The sequence below is a fragment of the Hypanus sabinus genome, chromosome 23, assembly GCF_030144855.1.
Source record: "Hypanus sabinus isolate sHypSab1 chromosome 23, sHypSab1.hap1, whole genome shotgun sequence".
NCBI classification, from domain to species: Eukaryota; Metazoa; Chordata; class Chondrichthyes; order Myliobatiformes; family Dasyatidae; genus Hypanus; species Hypanus sabinus.
In genome coordinates this window covers 2,014,397-2,032,930 of record NC_082728.1, presented here as the reverse complement: position 1 = coordinate 2,032,930, position 18,534 = coordinate 2,014,397, and the positions used below count along the sequence as shown (strand labels likewise).

Sequence of the window (18,534 nt, the reverse complement as noted above, 5' to 3'; positions counted from 1 at the left end):
CCCCCTCCTAACCGTGACCCACCTGTCTGTCTCCCGTGGCCCCAGTGTGACCACCTGCCTGTAACTCCTCTCTATCGCTTCCTCGCTTTCCCTGACCAGATGAAGGTCATCGAGCTGCAGCTCCAGTTCCCTAACTCAGTCCCTCAAGAGCTGCAGCTCGACACACATGGTGCAGATATGGCTGTCCAGGAGGCTGAGAGACTCTAGGACCTCCCATGTCTGACACCGAGCACAGAAAAACTGGCCACGTACACATACTTCCTACCTCACCTCATCCCATTACCGCCTGAGCCCGTTGAGCCAAAGCCCTATCACTCTGCTGCCTCTCACTCCACTGGACATGGTTGCCTTCTTTTTAAACCTTTTGTGCTCTACTGGCTGATGTCACACGCCTGCACAGTTTTGCCTCTCTTTAACCCAAGTAGTAAAAAACTGCCTTCGCTCCGAAAATCCAGCACTTCACTTGCAGCCTTCTTGCTCCAAATTAAAAACCATTGAAGATTCCTTGCCTGTTTAAACCTTTCGCACTCTACTGACTGACATCACACGCCTGCGCAGTCTCACCTCTCTTTAACCCGAGTAGTAAAAAAAAACTGCCTTCGCTCCAAAAAACCAGCACTTCACTCGCAGCCTTCTTGCTCCGAAGTGTTGGGGACAATTGAGTTGTGGTGGGCTGGTAGACATGGGAATGTCGGGGACAATTGAGTTGTGGTGGGCTGGTAGACATGGGAATGTCGGGGACAATTGAGTTGTGGTGGGCTGGTAGACGTGGGAGTGTAGGGGACAATGCAGTCGTGGTGGGAAAGTAGATCAGAGAGTGTTGAGCACAATGGGAAATGTGAGTGACTGGTCTATGTCACAACTCCTTTCAGGTGAGGGTGGGGCACTGTGCGTGCAATAATCTGTCTGAGAGAAAGCCTCCTTTAAGACTTCTTGCAAATGTATTGGCATTGACAGCATTTCTCTGTCAGATATCAGATGGCACATGTTTTCACCTCAAAGGACAATTGTTTTAAACTGATATGGTGACAGCATACTCTTTAAGAGTACTGTGACTTACCCAGTAAACCACCAGAATGTCAGCCTTGAGAGAAAGCCAGCGTCTACTTCTGGGCACGAATTCTGTGGTGAGAGCAAAACTAATCAAATTCAAATCAATTTTATCCCCATAGAATCACCATCTCCCAGCATTAAGCTTATTTTGCCCCTTTGCAAGAGCTCTCAAAAGCATTCTGCTTCACTAACACCACATCCACAGGCCTAATTATTCATACCCTCAACCATTAATTTTTCTGTGCTATTCCAGCAGCATTCCAGCAATCATTTCCAGTGGTCTGGTATCAACTCTCATCTCTCTTTTATACCTTATATATCTGAAGAAGCTTTTGGTATCCTCTTTAATATTATTGGCTAGCTTACTTTTGTATTTCATCTTTACCTTCTTAATGACCTTTTTAGTAGCTTTCTATTGGTTTTTAAAAGTTTTCCAATCCTCTAACTTCCCACTAATCTTTGTTCTTTTGCATGCCCTCTCTTTGGCCTTGACTTCCCTCGTTAGTCGAATTTGTGTCATCTGGCCTTTAGAATACTACTTCTTCTTTGGGATGTATATATCCTGTGCCTTCCAAATTGCTTCCAGAGATTCCAGCCATTGCTGCTCTGCCATCATCCCTGCCAGTGTTCTTTCCCATCAATTCTGGTCAACTCCTCTTTGATGTCTCTTTAATTTCCTTTACTCCACTGTAATATTGATACATCTGCCTTTCAATTCTGCTTCTCAAATTTCAGGGTGCATTTGATCAAATTATGATCACTTGCCCCTGATGGTCAATTTATCTTGAACTCTCTAATCAATTCTAGTTCATTGCTAATGAACAGCTTATCCTCTAGTGGGCTCAACCTCAAGCTACTCTTAAAAAGCCATCTCAAAGGCACCCTAGAAATTCTCCTTCCTGTAATCCAGCACCAAACTGATTTTGAAATATTGAAATCTCCCATGAGTATTGTAACATTGCCCTTTTGGCGTGCATTTTCTATCTCCCGTTGTAATTTGCAGACCACATCCTTATTACTGTATACAATCCCATCAGATTCTTTTTACTCTCGCAGTTCATTCGCTCTACCCACAATAATTCAAAACCTTATGACCCTATGTCATCTCTTTCTAATTATTTGATTCATTTTTTACCAACAGAGCAATGGACCCCCTCTGCCTTCCTGCCTATCCTTTTGATACAACATGTATCCTTGGACATTAAGCTCCCAGCTATAATCTTCTTTCAGCCATGATTCAGTGATGCCTACAACATCATACATGCTGATCTGCAACTGTGCTACAAGTTCATCTACTTTCTTCTGTATCCTGCGTGCATTCAATTACAATACCTTCAGTCCTGTATTCACCTTTTTGATTTTGTCCATTTTTTACATTGCAATTCATCCTGTTGACTGCAATTTTGCCCTATCAACAGCCTTTCCTCTCTGCACATTACCACTGTTTGTAAACCAGCTACCTCCTCTTCGGCACTATTATCCACCTTTCTCACGATATTTCTTGCAATTACAGCACAGAAACAGGCCCTTCAATTCATCTAGTCCATGTTTAATTATTATTCTGCCTGGTGCCATCGACCTGCACCTGGACCATAACTCTCCATATCCCTCCCATCCATGTACATATCTAAACTTCTCTTCAATGTTGTAATCAAACTTGCATCCACTTCCACTGGCAGCTCATTGAGCTCTGATCACATAGCAATGACCCTGAATGCTGACTCTTATTTTACCAATCTCATTCATTCACTGTCACCAGCCCAGTTTCTCCCCTACCTCCTCCATCAAATTCCAATCCCTTATTACATCCCCTGTCACCCTCCCACGTGTTCAAGGAGCACTACTCTGGTGGAGAAGGGGTCCCTCATCCCTGGATTATTCTAGTCAAGTTCCAGTTTAGTCCTGGTCACTTTTTAAGGCAGCTCTGGGACTTGCACAAATCTGTTCCCTACAGTACAAATGCTTCACCAGTGGCTGTAAAACTTACAACATGAGAATATAAAGTTACAACTTTCCAAAGCACCAGGTTGGCAGGGCAGGTAAACCTATCAATTCAGAGGTTTGGAAAGATATAACTTTTATCAATCTGAATTTTCAGACCACAACAATGGAGTTAGGATGCCTGGTGAAATAGGCACAAGGAGAACAGCCTGTTGTAACAGTATTCCCCAATTCCTAACTCAGACCTTTTGCAGGAAAGGCCAAGGTGCCAAGTAGATTCTCAACCTACTTGCTTGTACATCTACCTGCCTGTCAACCCCTTACCACTTAGAACATCCGAACAGTATAGCCTTTGGCCCACAATGTTGTGCTATCCACTTAACATACTCCAGAATTAATCTAACCCTTCCCTCCCACATAGTCCTCCATTTTTCTATCATCCATGTGCCTATCCAAGAGTCTGTTAAACGACCCTAACATATCTGCCTCTACCATCACCCTTGGCAGCACATTCCAAGCACCCACCAGTCTCTGCGTAAAAAAACTTACCTCTGACACCTCCATAAACTTCCAATCAATCACCTTTAAAGTATGTCCTCTTATATTAGCCATTGCTACCTGGGAAAAAGTCTCTAATGATCCACTCGATCTATGCCTCTTATCATCTTGTACACATCTATCAAGTCACCTCTTGTCTGCCTTCTCTTCAAAGAAGAAAGCCCACACTCACTCAACGTATCCTCATAAGATGTGTTTTTTAATCCAGGCATCATCCTGATAAATCTCCTCTGCACCCTCTCTACAGCTTCCACATCCTTTCTATAATGAGCTGACCAGCACTGAATACAATACTTTTAAGTGTGGTCTAACCAGGGTTTTATAGAGCTCTAATATTACCTCACAGCTCTTGAACTCAATCCCCTGACTAGTAAAGGCCAACACATCATATGCATTCTTAACCATCCTATCAACTATAAAGCATCTTCAAGGGATCAATGGACATGGATCCCAAGAACCCTCTGCTCTTCCACACGGCTAAAAATCCTGCTATTAGCTTTGTACTGTCATCAATTTCAACCTTTCAAAGTGCAGAACTCCTCACTTTTCCAGATTGGTTGAATTCCATCTGCACTTCTGCACCCTGTCAATGTTCTGTTGTAACCTATGACAACCTATACTATCCACAACTCCACCAATCTTCATGTCATCTGCAAACTCACTCACCCACCCTTCTACTTCCTCATCCAAGTCATTTATAAAATCAAAAAGAGCAGAGGTCCCAGAACTGATTTTGTGGAAGACACCACCAGTTACTGACCTCAAGGCAGAGTACTCTCCATCTACTCATACCTTGTCTGCCTTCTCTGGGCAAGCCAATTCCAAATCTACACTCTTACATTTCCCTGGACCCTATGGCTCCTGACTTTTGGAATAAGCCTTCCATCGGCAACCTAGTCAAATACCTTACAAAAACCCATACATAACACACCCACTGTCAACCTTCATCACTTTCCTTTGACACTTCCTTGAAAAGTCAATCTGTCTCATGAGACATGACAGCTCCTCTCAAAGCCATGCTGGCTATCCTTAATCGGATTATGTTTCCCCAAAACACTCATTAATCTAGGACTCACTGGTTTATAATTCCCACGATTATCCCTATTACCTTTCTTGAACAAAGGAGTAACTTTCTTTGCCCTCCAATCTTCTGATACTACTCCTCTGGCCAGTGAGGATGCAACAACAAAAGCAGCAATCTCTTCCACAGTAGGAACCAAGGGTATATCTTGTCCAGCCTGGGTAAGTTATCTATCCAAAAGGTTTTTAGAAGTTTCAGTACTACCTCATTCTTAACCTTTACATGTTCACATGACTCACATTCCTTGTCCCTTCTCACTGGTGAATACTGAAGCACAGAGTAGTCGAACTCCAACTTCAGGCAAATGTTTCCTCTTCTAACCCCAATTGTTCCTTGCCTCACTATCGCTGATCACTCCTACCCTCACTATCGCTGATCACTCCTACCCTCACTATCCCTGATTGCTCCTACCCTCACTATCCCTGGTCGTTCCGACCCTCACTATCCCCGATCGTTCAGACCCTCACTATCCCTGATCGTTCCTACCCTCAGCATCCCTGATCATTTCTCACCTCATTCGAGTCATGTATGTGTAGAACGGCTTGGGATTTCCTTAATCCTACCCACAAAGGCCTTCATAGGCTTTCCTAGCTCTCCTAAGTCCTTTTCTGGTAGGTTTCTCTTTCTTTATTATTGCACAGGTAGAGCAGTCAGAATGGAACCCAGGGCAGAAGTGAGCTCTTCTTACAGGATGTGAGGTCAGGGAGACCTCCAGCATCCCTGTTGACTATACCTGCGAGAAGTGCATCCCACTGCAGCTCCTTGCAGACTGAGTAAGGGAATACAGCTGATAGGCAGCTTCCTTCCATGGGAGTCCGCAGTGGGACTTGAACTCAGGATGTTTTGATTCATGACAACCCACAAAGCCATGCCGAAAACCCCTGACCAGATTGTTGGTCTTGCGAAGTCCCCGTGTTTTGGAAGTAGGAAGGTGAGTGAAATGCAATGTCAGCCAGAGCAGAACTCACCACATCTGATGGTATGCTGGAGAAGTATGGAGAAGGCTCACTGAGGCAGCAGAGACAGAACTGAATCAGAACAAGGGCAAAGTACATGCAGAACGTGGTGAATCGGAAGACATCGGACACACTTTTCTGAAGAGAAACACAGAGCAGTTGGTCAGATCATTTGGAGTTCCAGGCCCTGGCATACTGTAAATTAATCCTGTAAATATCCTTCCAACTCCAAAGCCATCTCTATTATTCCACATATTCTAACCCACCCTCATGGGGAACTCCAGAGACTTGTCCGTACACTGGAACACTGCCCCATTCAGGGGCACATCCCACAACCAAGCCATGGAATCCCCAAGACCCAGCAGAGAGTCAACTGCTTCCCCCTGGGTACTGACAACATGGCTTCCCTCTGCTTGCTCAGGCAAGGCAGCAGCAGGTTACTAGACTCTGAGGTTACAGGGTACACCGTGGGGAAGTCACTAACTGTAACAGTAAAAACAAGTTGCCAACAACAAGGGTACAAAGACACCTCCAGAAGAACTGAACAAAACTTCTTAGTCATTGTACTGTTGTCAGATTCAAAATCAGGTGTATTATCACTGACATATGTTGTGAAATTTGTTTTGTGGCAGCAGTCAGAATAAGACTTAAAATATGCTGTAAATTATTATAAGAAATATATACATATTTGTCTACTCCCATTAGGGAGGAGGCTACATATCATCCACGCCAGGACCACTAGCCTCAAAAACAGACACTTTCCCCAAGCAGAAAGGCTGAGCTACACCTCCACTCACCACTACTTTTTACCATTTCCTGTCAGTCACATTATGTACAATTTAGCATCACCTTATGGATATACAATCAATGTATGTATACAAGCTATCATTTTTTTTAGTATTATTATTGTGTCTTTTGTGTGTTTTTTTTTGTGCTGCATTGGATCTGGAATAACAATTATTTCATTTTCCTTACACTTGTGTACAGGAAATGACATTAAATGATCTTGAATCGAAATAAGCAGAGCAAAAAGAGAGCAAACAAAATAGTGAAGTAATGTTCTTGTGCTCATTCTGGGAAGAAAATGTCTTTAGGCTCCCATACCTCCTCTCTAAGGGCATGTCCTGTGTGAGGTGGGGGTAATTATGATGGATGCTGCCTTTCTGAAATTAAATAAATAGTGCAAAAAGAGAGCAAAATAGTGAGTTTGTATTCATGGGCTGTTCAGAAATCTGATGTGGAAGTGACAAAACTGTTCCTGAAAAATATTAAGTGTGGGTCTTTAACTCCTGTACCTCCTCTCTGATGACAGTATTAGGAAGAGATCTTGTTCTGGGTAGTGAGGGTGCTTAATGATGGATGCCATTTGTCAGAGAGGGTGAGTTGTCAGGTCCATTTGCCCCTTGTGCCCTCAACACCTCACTCCTCCACAAGTTACGGTTACCTCATCTGATGTTCATAGTCCTGCATCCTGAGCAATGAGTACCTGTGCCCACCTCGTAACCTCCCACTCACCTCACGCCACGCTGTCAGCATCTTTGAGCGGAACGTCAATATGGCAGAAACCAGTGTGATGAGCCAGAAGAAGAGGAGAACTCCAGAGGACTGGATTCCTCGCAGCCTCTCGTACTGGATCAGAAATGTTGCAAGTAACTGAAGTGACAACAAAGAGGTGCATTAAAATGGATGCCACTACCTCACCCCACCGCCAGCGCTGACATCGCAGTACTCTGCAGGAGGACCTCATTCTGGGTCACTTCAAGGCCCGTTAGGAATACCTGAATCCCTCCCAGATTGATTGAGGAATGCAGGGGTGTGTGGAAATGGGCACAATGGAGGAGCAGCCTTGATCATATTAAATGCGAGGCAGATTGAAAGGGCCTGGTCCTGCTTTCTTGTGTGTTCTTTTCCAGGTCAAGTACATCATAATACACCATGGAATGTTATGGTGAGGTTGTACAAGGCATTGGTGAGGCCGAATTTGGAGTATTGTGAGCAGTTTCGGTCACCAAATTACAGGAAGGATGTTAATAAGGTTGAAAGAGTGCAAAGAAGGTTTACAAGGATGTTGCCGGGACTTGAGAAACTGAGTTACAGAGAAAGGTTGAATAGGTTAGGACTTTATTCCCCGGAGCGTAGAAGAATGAGGGGAGATTTGATAGAGGTATATAAAATTATGATGGGTATAGATAGAGTGAATGCAAGCAGGCTTTTTCCACTGAGGCTGGGGGAGAAAAGAACCAGAGGACATGGGTTAAGGGTGAAGGGGGAAAAGTTTAAAGGGAACATTAAGGGGGGGCTTCTTCACACACAGAGTGGTAGGATCATGGAATGAGCTGCCAGGTGAAGTGGTAAATGCGGGCTTACTTTTAACATTTAAGAAAAACTTGGACAGGTACATGGATGAGAGGTGTATGGAGGGATATGGTCCAGGTGCAGGTCAGTGGGACTAGGCAGAAAAATGGTTCGGCACAGCCAAGAAGGGCCAAAAGGCCTGTTTCTATGCATAATGTTCTATGGTTCTGTGGTTCTATAAACGATCTTAGTTTCTTCCACTTACTGGGCAAGAATTCCAGAGATTCACCACCCTCTGTCAGAAGAAATGTACACATTTTAAGTGGCTAGCCCCTTAGCTTCTAGTTATGTCCCCTTGTACATGACTCTCCCACTATAAAACATCTTAACACTTACCCTCAGGCTGTATGGAGGGGAATAAGCAGTCAACATTTTGGGCCAAGTACCTTCATCAGACCCTGTTGATAGGTATCAGCCTGAAACGTCAATTGTTTATTCCTGTTCAACATTTTTGCCCTCTCAAGCCCCTCTTATGGTCTTTTATATTTGAATAGAGTCACCCCTCATTCTTCTAAACAAGATATACAGGTCCAAACTATTTAGTCTCCCTTGATAGGATAACTTTATCATCCCAGCAATTAACCTGGAGAATCACCTTTGGACTGCCAAAACACTACTGAACTTTGTTCTAAGATCAGGGGACTAAGAACTATACAGAGTTTTCCAGCTAAGGCCTCACCAGCACTCTGTATAACTACACATTGGGCATGCCTGCTGATTATGATTCATGCACTACAACATCTATTCGTACATTCTGTAATTCAGTCATCTGCAGTACCCATCTATTCATGCACCTTGTACTTCAACCCGATTCAAAAATCAGAGTTGCAAAGCAGCTTGGGAGTCCTTGCACAGGATTCCCTAAAGGCTAACTTGCAGTCTGAGTCAGCTGTAAGGAAGGCAAATGCAATGTTAACATTCATTTCAAAAGGACTAGAATATAAAAGCAAGGATATAATGCTAAGGCTTTATAAGGCATTGGTCAGACCACACCTGGAATATTGTGAGCAGTTTTGGGCCCCTTATCTAAGAAAGGATGTGCTGGCATTGGAAAGGATCCAGAGGAGATTCAAGAGAATTATCACAGAAATTAAAGGGTTAACATATGAGAAGCTTTTGATGTCTCTGGGCCTGTACTTGTTAGAGTTTAGAAGAATGGGAGGGGAATCTCATTGAAACCTATTGAATATTGAAAGGCCTGGATAGAGTAGCTGTGGAGAGGATGTTTCCTATAGAAGGGGAGTCTAAAACCAGAGGGGACAGCCTCAGAATTGAGGGACGTCCATTTAGAACAGAGATGGGGAAAATTTCTTTAGCCAGAGGGTGGTGAAACTGTCAAATTCATTGCTACAGACAGCTGTGCAGGCCAAGTCATTGGATATACTTAAGGCAGAGTTAGATAGGAAATCGATTAATCAGGGCCTCAAAGGTTACAGGGAGAAGACAACAGAATGGGGTTGAGACGGATAATAAATCAGCCATGATGGAATGGTGGACCAGACTTGATAGGCCAAATTTCCCAATTATGCTTGTAGATCTATGCTATACCTCACTCATTCTATAACATCTATTCATACACCCTATATTTCACTCATTTGCAGCCTCTCTCCATTTAGATAATAACCTGCCTTTTGATTTTTCTTATTGAAGTGCATGGGCTCACATTTCTCCACATTATACTCCATTGGGTGGGCTTTTGCTCTCTCACACAATCTAAATCCCATTGCAGAATTACAGTCTCATTATTCAGCACATGTTTTCAATGGGTTAGGAAAGGAATGGATATCCTCAGGTGGATAGTACAGGAGAATATAAAATTCTTGAGGAAGCATCCACATAGATTGGAATTAGCAGTCATCTGCACAATTGAGGATTGACAGTGAAAGCCAGTGTGGATTTGTTAAAGACAAAGTATGTCTAACCAACTTGACAGAGTATTTTGAAGAAGTAACTATGAATAGGCGAGGGAAAATTAGTTAATGTGGTAAACGTGGACATATAATCACAAGATGACCACAAGACTATAAGATATAGGAGCAGAATTAGGCCATTTGGCCTATCGAGTCTGCTCCGCAGTTTCATCATGGCTGATTCATTTTCCTCTTAACCCCAATCTCCTGCCATCTCCCTCTATCCCTTCATCCCCTGACTAATCAAGAATCTATCAATTTCTGCCTTAAATATACCCAATGACTTAGCCTCCACAGCTGCCTATGGCAACAAATTCCACTGATTCACCACTCTCATCCTCCTCATCTCCATTCTAAATGGATGTCTCTTTATTCTGAGGCTGTGCCCTCTGGTCCTAGATTCCCCTACCATAGGAAACATCCTCTCCACATGCACTCTACTGAGGGAGTAAAGGCCCAGCGCCATCAATCAATGACAATAACATATTTCAGGCAGATACAGACAGGGACTTTAAAATGACTATATGGCAATGATGAGAAGATGATATACAGAAAGATGTTATATTTGGTCGAAGAATGAGAAGACGCGACGCTGGAGGTTGGTCTAAAGAACAGAGAGATTTGAGTGTTTGTGCACAAAGTTCACGGTGTCTACAGAGGGGGAGTCTAGAACTGGACGGCACAACCTCAGAATCGAGGGGCATCCATTTAGAACAGAGATGAGGTTGAATGTCTTTAGCCAAAGGTGAGTGAATCTGAGGAACTCATTGCTACAGACAGCATGGGAGCTAAGTCACTGTGTATATTTAAAGCAGAGGTTGATAGTTTCTTGGTAGTAAGGCTGGCAAATGTTTTGGGAGAAGGCAGGAGGTTGGGTGAGAGGAATAATAAACCAGCCGTGATGGAATTGTGGAGCAGAATCGATGGGCAGAATTGCCTAATTCTGCTCCTGTGTCTGATGGCATTTGAAACCGTGGTGAGGATAGACCGAGCAGGTGGAGAGAAAATTCTCACCATGGAGGGACTAAGAACTGAAATTAACTGGCAAAAGTGACACCTGGAAAACAAAGGAAGTGGGCAGGGTTAGGGACACATGGCATGAGCTGTCAAAGGAGCAGGCTGAGTACATGAAGGGAAAGAAATCGAAAGGCTCTGGGGCAGAGGATGGAGAGCGGGGCTAACTGGGTGGCCCCTTGCAAAAAAACAATATGACCCTGACAGACTGAATGGTTGGCTCTCATGCGGTGAACATTCTGTGATAGCAATTTGCTCACCATTGTGACTCCCAGCAGCAGAGGACTGATGAAATATGCTAGGACCCATCCTTTTTGGTTCACCATTTCGTGGACAGCATAGAAGAGATCCAACCAACTGATAATACACAAAAGAAGCCCCAGAACCTGCAGGAGAAGGAAACAGGAACAAAATGGACATACAGTGAGAGATAAATACAACTCAACACACTGATACAGTCCACTAGTGTAGTGGTTAGTGTGACATTATTCGGCTATTCCACTGATATAGTCACGGTAATGTAGTGGTTAGCGAGACAGTTTGTGGATCGTTAACCAGTTGGAGTATCGTTAATAGTTGAAGAAATAGTTCCCTGTAAACATACATCAATTACTGCATATTTGTTTCATTCACTTAAGTCTATTAATGATTAGCTTGCCTCCTGGAAAAGAGAATTGAGCCCTTGAGAATATAAACAAAATTGGTGCTCTTATCAGAATAACTTGGCCTTGGTACACTGAACAGGCCAATAGCAGAGCAGTCTCCGGGAGAAAATGAATTTACAAATACAGGTATCAGCTTGCCATAACCACTTCTTACCTTGTACCTCCTTCTAGCACCTGCACCCACTACAACAACCTTTCCAAGTTAGTGCCAAGAGCAGCTCCACACCATACAGAGGCTGTGGGTGCTTTACATAGAACAATACTGAGCTGTGACAGGCACTATAGCCCATTATGTCTGTACTGATCATGATGCCAATCTAACTAATCACATTAGCCTGCACATGCTCTGCAATATTTCTATCCTCTGCCTGCTCCCGTGTCCATCTAAATGTTCCTTAAAGCATGGAAGGCAACAAAGTATCTTTAATTAATCATACTGATGCCACTCAGATTTATCTTAACAAGTAACTATGGTCCCATACAATCACTAAAAAACTGTATTGAACAAATCACTGATTAGATGAGCCAAAATTTCCTCCAGTTAAACAAAGAGAAAACTGAAGACTGGTGCCAAAAAAGAACAATTAAAAATCAGTGCTCACTTAGAATCCCTGTCGATGTAGCCCACAAACCAAGCCAGAAACCTTGGTGTTGTGATGGACTCCTGATTTAAATTTTAACTGCCACTTTCAGACAATTACAAAGTCAGGCCACTACCATCTTAAAAATATATTGAGAGTTAAAGGGCTTATGTCTCAACAAAATCAAGGAAAACTCATCTGTGCAGTGATTTTTAGCAGGCTGGAACACTGTAATGGCATTTTCGCAGGTCTCTGTAAAAACCACTCAGACAGCTGCAGCTCATTCAGAACGCTGCTAGAGTCTTCACTAAGACCAAAAACGCAGAATGTATCACCCCAGTTCTCAGATCACTACACTGGCTCCCTGTCCATCAGAGGACTTTATAAAGCTGGTTTATAATGGTGTTGGGCTAAAATACCTCTGTGATCTCTTGCTGTTTTATGAACCTTTCCCAACTCTCAGGTCGTCAGGAGCAGATCTACTTACCATCCCCAGGTCAAAACTAAACATGCTGAAGCAGCTTTTAATTACTATTCTCCACATATCTGGAATAACCTTTTAGAGAATCTGAAGTCTGCCCCAACTTTAAGCTCTTTTAAGTTGAGGCTTAAAACTTTTATTTTAGCTATAACTTTTAGTTAGAATCCTCTGTAATGTAACTTCTATTTTTGTGATTTTATTCTCTTATATTGACTGAAATTTGATGTTTTTTATATCTTGTTCTATGTAAAGCACTTTGAACTGCCTTGTGCTTGAAAAGTGCTATACAAATAAACTTGCTTGCTGAAACATGCTTCTATCAACTGCCTCTGCAGCACCTTCCAGGCAAAGAAAATCCTTGTAACTCTCCCTTAAGCTTTCTCCCTTTCGCCCTGAATCTCTCCTACTGGACATTTCCACCCTCTGGGATAAAACCTCTGTCGATTCTGTCTTTACCCTTCAATTTTTATACACCTCTAAGCCTCCAAAGCTGTGGAGAAAAGTTTGTCCTGAGTTTGTCCAACCTCAAGTTGTCACTTTTTATTGTCATTTCGACCATAACTGCTGGTATAGTACACAGAAAAAATGAGACAATGTTTTTCTGGACGTCTGTGCGACATGAAACAATACAAAAACTACACTGAACTACGTAAAAACAACACAGAAAAAACTACACTAGACTACAGACCTACCCAGGACTGCATAAAGTGCACAAAACAGTGCAGGCATTACAATAAATAATAAACAAGACAATAGGCACTATAGAGGGCAGTAGGTTGGTGTCAGTCCAGGCTCTGGGTATTGAGGAGTCTGATGACTTGGGGGAAGAAACTGTTACATAGTCTGGTAGTGAGAGCCCGAATGCTTCGGAGCCTTTTCCCAGACGGTAGGAGGGAGAAGAGTTTGTATGAGGGGTGCATGGGGACCTTCATAATGCTGTTTGCTTTGCGGATGCGTGTGTAGCGGATGCCGTCTGTAATGGCAGGAAGAGAGACCCCGATGATCTTCTCAGCTGACCTCACTATCCACTGCAAGGTCTTCCAATCCAAGATGGTGCAATTTCCAAAGCAGGCAGTGATGCAGCTGCTCAGGATGCTCTCAATACAACCCCTGTAGAATGTGATGAGGAAGGGGGGGTGAGAGATGGACTTTCCTCAGCCTTCGCAGAAAGTAGAGACGCTGCTGGGCTTTCTTTGCTATGGAGCTGGTGTTGAGGGACCAGGTGAGATTCTCCACCAGGTGAACACCAAAAAATATGGTGTTCTTAATGATCTCTACCAAGGAACTATCGATGTTCAGTGGAGAGTGGTCACTCCATGCCCTCCTGAAGTCAACAACCATCTTTCTTGTTTTGTTCACATTCAGAGACAGGTTGTGGCTCTGCACCAGTCCGTTAGCCGTTACACCTCCTCTCTGTATGCTGACTCGTCGTTCTTGCTGATGAGACCCACCACAGTCGTGTCATCTTTGAACTTGATGATGTGGTTCGAGCTGTGTGTTGCAGCACCATCATGGGTCATCAGCAGTGGACTGAGCACACAGCCCTGGAGGCCCCGTGCTCAGTGTGATGGTGTTGGAGATGCTGCTTCCGATCCGGACTGACTGAGGTCTCCCAGTCAGGAAGTCTAGGATCCAGTTGCAGAGGGAGGTGTTCAGGCCCAGTAGGCTCAGCTTTCCAATCAGTTTCTAAGGGACGATTGTGTTGAATGCTGAACTGAAGTCTATGAACAGCATCCGAACGTATGTGTCTTTTTTGTCCAGGTGGGTTAGGGCCAGGTGGAGGGTGATGGCAATGGCGTCATCTATTGAACGGTTGGGATGGTACGCAAACTGCAGGAGGTCCAGTGAGGGGGGCAGCAGGGTCTTGATGTGCCTCATGATGAGCCTCTCGAAACACTTCATGATGATGGATGTGAGTGCAACGGGACGGTTGTCATTTAGGCAGGACACTGAAGACTTCTTCGGCACAGGGACGATGGTGGCAGCCTTGAAGCACGTTGGAACGGTGGCACTGCTCAGGGAGATGTTGAAGATGTCAGTGAGTACATCTGCTAGCTGGTCTGTACATCCTCTAAGCACTCTGCCAGGAATATTGTCTGGTCCAGCAGCCTTCCATGGGCTGACCCTCCACAGGGTTCTCCTCACATCAGCAATGGTGAGAAAATGCACCTGGTCATTTGGAGGAGGGGTGGACTTCCTCACCGCCATGTCACTTTCCACCTCAAAACGAGCATAGAGGTTGTTCAGCACATCTGGGAGGGAAGCATCACCCGCACAGTCAGGTGATGTTGTCCTGTAGATGGTGATGTCCTGGATGCCCTTCCACATGCGCTGCATGTCACTGCTGTCCTGGAGGTGGCTGTGGATTCGCTGGGCATGTGCACACTTTGCCTCTCTGATGGCTCGGGACAGTTTGGCCCTCGCTGTTGTTAGGGCTGCCTTGTCACCTGCTCTGAAGGCCGAGTCACGGGTCCTCAGCGGCGCACGCACCTCCGCGGTCATCCATGGCTTCTGGTTAGCGCGTGTAGTGATGGTCTTGAACAACATTCTCACTATAGCTAACACATCCCAAACCAGGTAAATATCCTTGTAAACCACTTCTGTATCCACTCCAAATCCTCTACCTCTTTTCTACAGGTGTGACCAGAACTGCAATTAATTCTCCCAATGTATCCTTGGGTTACAGGACTAAGGTTACAGGACTTCCAGATTTTATTACGTATATGTCCCGACCAGTGAAGGCAAGTATGCTATATACCATTCTGCCACTTTCAGGAAGTTATGCACTCGCAACCCAAGATCCTTTTGTATAAACTGTACTTCAACATTTCTAAGAGTTCTGACACTTTACATCTGATCTCCCAAAGTAATTCACTGCTGGCTCTCCAGGATTAAACTCCATCACCCATTTCTCTGCCCAGATTTTCAAACTGGGCAAGAGGAACAGCCAATGGAAGGACGGCAGCTCTGACCCATCTCCGTTGCTTTCTCTGATACCTGAGCTGCCCAGGAAACTAATTGATCAGCCATTCATTTACTGGCTTTAAATAAACATTGTCCAGATTGGCTTTGTGCCAGAATGAAGTTTCACAAAAGATGAGCTGTAAATCTCAGTGCATTCCAATACTATTACTGGGACCTGAGGGACTGTGCTGTGGAGAGAGGTTGAGCAGCTTGGGACAGTTTTCACTGGAGCAGAGGAGAGTGAGGGGTGATCAAATGGAGGTATAAAGATTAGCTTTATTTGTCATATGCACAGTGAAATATATTGTTTTGTGTCAACGATCAACACAGTGTGAGGATGTACTGGAGGCAGGCCTCAAGTGTCGCCATCTCTGTCAACATAGCACTTACTAACCCATTCATTTTTGGAATGTGAGAGGAACCCAGAGCATCAGAAGAAACCCACGTGGTCACAGGGAGAAGGAACAAACTTCGTACAGACAGTGGCAGAATTGAACCCGAGTCACTGGTGGTGTGGTGTTATGCTAACTGTAACGCTACTCTGCTGTTTTGATTCTACTTTCATGGTTTACACTTCCCCCCACTTCCCACGCATGGCTCCACCTACCAGCCTCTGCCTCATCCCTCCCTCTCCCTTCTACACTCAGTTCTGATTCATGGTCTTGACCAGAAACAGGAACCATCCTCTTGCTTCCCCACTACAGCTGCTGACATGACTGCATCAATATAGTGGGTCCAGGATAGATCCTCTGAGATGTTGACACCCAGGAACTTGAAACCATATTCTGCTTTTACACTTTTTAAAAAACCATTCCCCATATTATATTCTATCTGCAATGTCCTTGTCCACTCACTTAGTCTGTCAGTATTTTCTAGATGCATCAACGTGTCCATTTCCCAGTCAATATTAGGAAATGTGGAGAGGATGTGAACAGCAACTAATGAGCTCCTGGACCAACTGCAGTGATGACTGGTTTTGTGGCTGTGAATTCATTTTGATGAACTTCAGTTCTGAATGTTATTTGCTTTCTTTTATTTGCACAATTTTTTTTTCATATTGGGTGTTTGACACTTTTTAATGGGGTCCTTTTGGGTATCTTCGTTTTGTGGCTGTCTGTAAGGAGACAAATCTCAAGGTAGTATATAGTATACATACTTTGATAATAAATTTACTTTGAACTTTGAGGATGTTGCCTAGTCGGAGAGTCTAGGACCAGAGGGCACAGCCTTAGAATAACAGACAATAGACAGTAGGTGCAGGAGTAGGTCATTCGGCCCTTCTAGCCAGCACCACCATTCACTGTGATCATGGCTGATTATACACAATCAGTACCCTGTTCCTGCCCTCTCCCCATATCCCTTGACCCCGCTATCTATAAGAGTTCTATCTAACTCTCTCTTGAATGCATCCAGAGACTTGGCCTCCACTGCCTTCTGGGGCAGAGCATTCCACATATCCACCACTCTCTGGGTGAAAAAGTTTTTCCACATCTCTGTTCTAAATGGCCTACCCCTTATTCTTAAACTGAGGCCTCTAGTTCTGGACCCACCCATCAGTGGGAACATGCTTCTTGCCTCCAGCATGTCCAATCTCTTAATAATCTTATATGTTTCAATCAGATTCCCTCTCATCCTTCTAAATTCCAGTGTAAACAAGCACAGTTGCTCCAATCTTTCAACATATGACAGCCCTGCCATTCCGGGAATTAACCTTGTGAACCTACGCTGCACTCCCTCAATAGCAAGAATGTCCTTCCTCAAATTTGGAGACCAAAACTGCACACAATACTCCAGGTGGGGTCTCACCAGGGCCCTGTACAGCTGCAGAAGGACCTCTTTACTCCTATACTCAATTCCTCTTGTTATAAAAGCCAGAATGCCATTAGCTTTGTTCACTGCCTGCTGTACCTGCATGCTTGCTTTCAACTGCATCTGCCATACATTTGCCCACTCATCCAACCTGTCCAAGTCACCCTGCATTCTCATAACATCCTCCTGACATTTCACACTGCCACCCAGCTTTGTGTCATTAACAAATTTGCTAATGTTACTTTTAATCCCTTCATCTAAATCATTAATGTATATCGTAAACAGCTGCAGTCCCAGCACCGAACCTTGAGGTACCCCACTGGTCACAGCCTGCCATTCCGAAAGGGACCCGTTAATCGCTACTCTTTGTTTCCTGTCAGCCAGCCAATTTTCAATCCATGTCAGTACTCTGCCTCTGTCAGGAACGGGAGCCGGATGGACCCAAACGCAGGATGCAGACACTGAAGTACTAGGGGGAGGACAGGATGGGGATGCCATGGCATGTAAGGGTTAATGCAGGCAGGGCTGGATCCCAGAGTTTAGACGAGGCAGGCAGGCAGGAGGATCCCAGAGTTCAGACGAGGCAGGCAGGCAGGCAGATCCCACAGTTCGGGGCAGGCAGGCAGGCAGATCCCACGGTTCGGGGCAGGCAGGCAGATCCCATGGTTTGGGGCAGGCAGGCAGGCAGGCAGATTCCTCATGGTGGGCCGCAGGGATCCTGGGCAGGGCCGCCTCCCAGGCGGAAAACACGGAGGCCTGGGTCAGTCGCGGACACCTGGGCATGTGCGGGGCACAACCCTTAGGGAGCAATAGGTGGAAAGGGGGCAGAACCCCCGCTGGGCAGTGGCAGTCCAACCGGACCTGCCCGACGGAGGCAACGAGTAGGAGGGGGCAGAACCCCTGCCGGGCAGTGGCAGTCCGGCCGGACACGCCCAACGGAGGCAACGAGTAGGAAGTTGGGTCCAGGGTAAGCAGCAAAACTACAGTGATCCACCAGGTACATTGGTGAATTGGGAAAGGCAATCAACAGCGTGGCAGCGCAAGCAAGGAGAATAAGGCGGAACAGCGGGACCAGCATACAGGAGAGAAGCAGGGGAACAAGACCAACCGGATAGAGCATATACAGAACAGGCCGGCAACCAGGGCAGAACAGGATTCTGAGCAGG

At 44.8% G+C, this 18,534-nt stretch overlaps 1 protein-coding gene across 6 annotated transcripts in view; it reads right to left on the bottom strand.

The window, feature by feature from the left end:
• abcc3 (ATP-binding cassette, sub-family C (CFTR/MRP), member 3) overlaps positions 1 to 18,534 on the bottom strand; it is a 257,211-nt gene that overhangs the window by 160,990 nt on the left and 77,687 nt on the right. For all 6 annotated transcript variants that reach the window (XR_009507548.1, XR_009507549.1, XM_059948150.1 and 3 more), the window contains 4 exons: positions 11,129 to 11,254; positions 7,105 to 7,242; positions 5,602 to 5,727; positions 1,061 to 1,122 (listed from right to left, as the gene is read on the bottom strand). Coding sequence is in view for 4 of the 6 variants with exons in the window: in XM_059948150.1 (XP_059804133.1) it covers positions 1,061 to 1,122; positions 5,602 to 5,727; positions 7,105 to 7,242; positions 11,129 to 11,254 (452 nt within the window). In the remaining 2 variants the exon portion in view is untranslated. The remainder of the gene's footprint in view (positions 1 to 1,060; positions 1,123 to 5,601; positions 5,728 to 7,104; positions 7,243 to 11,128; positions 11,255 to 18,534) is intronic.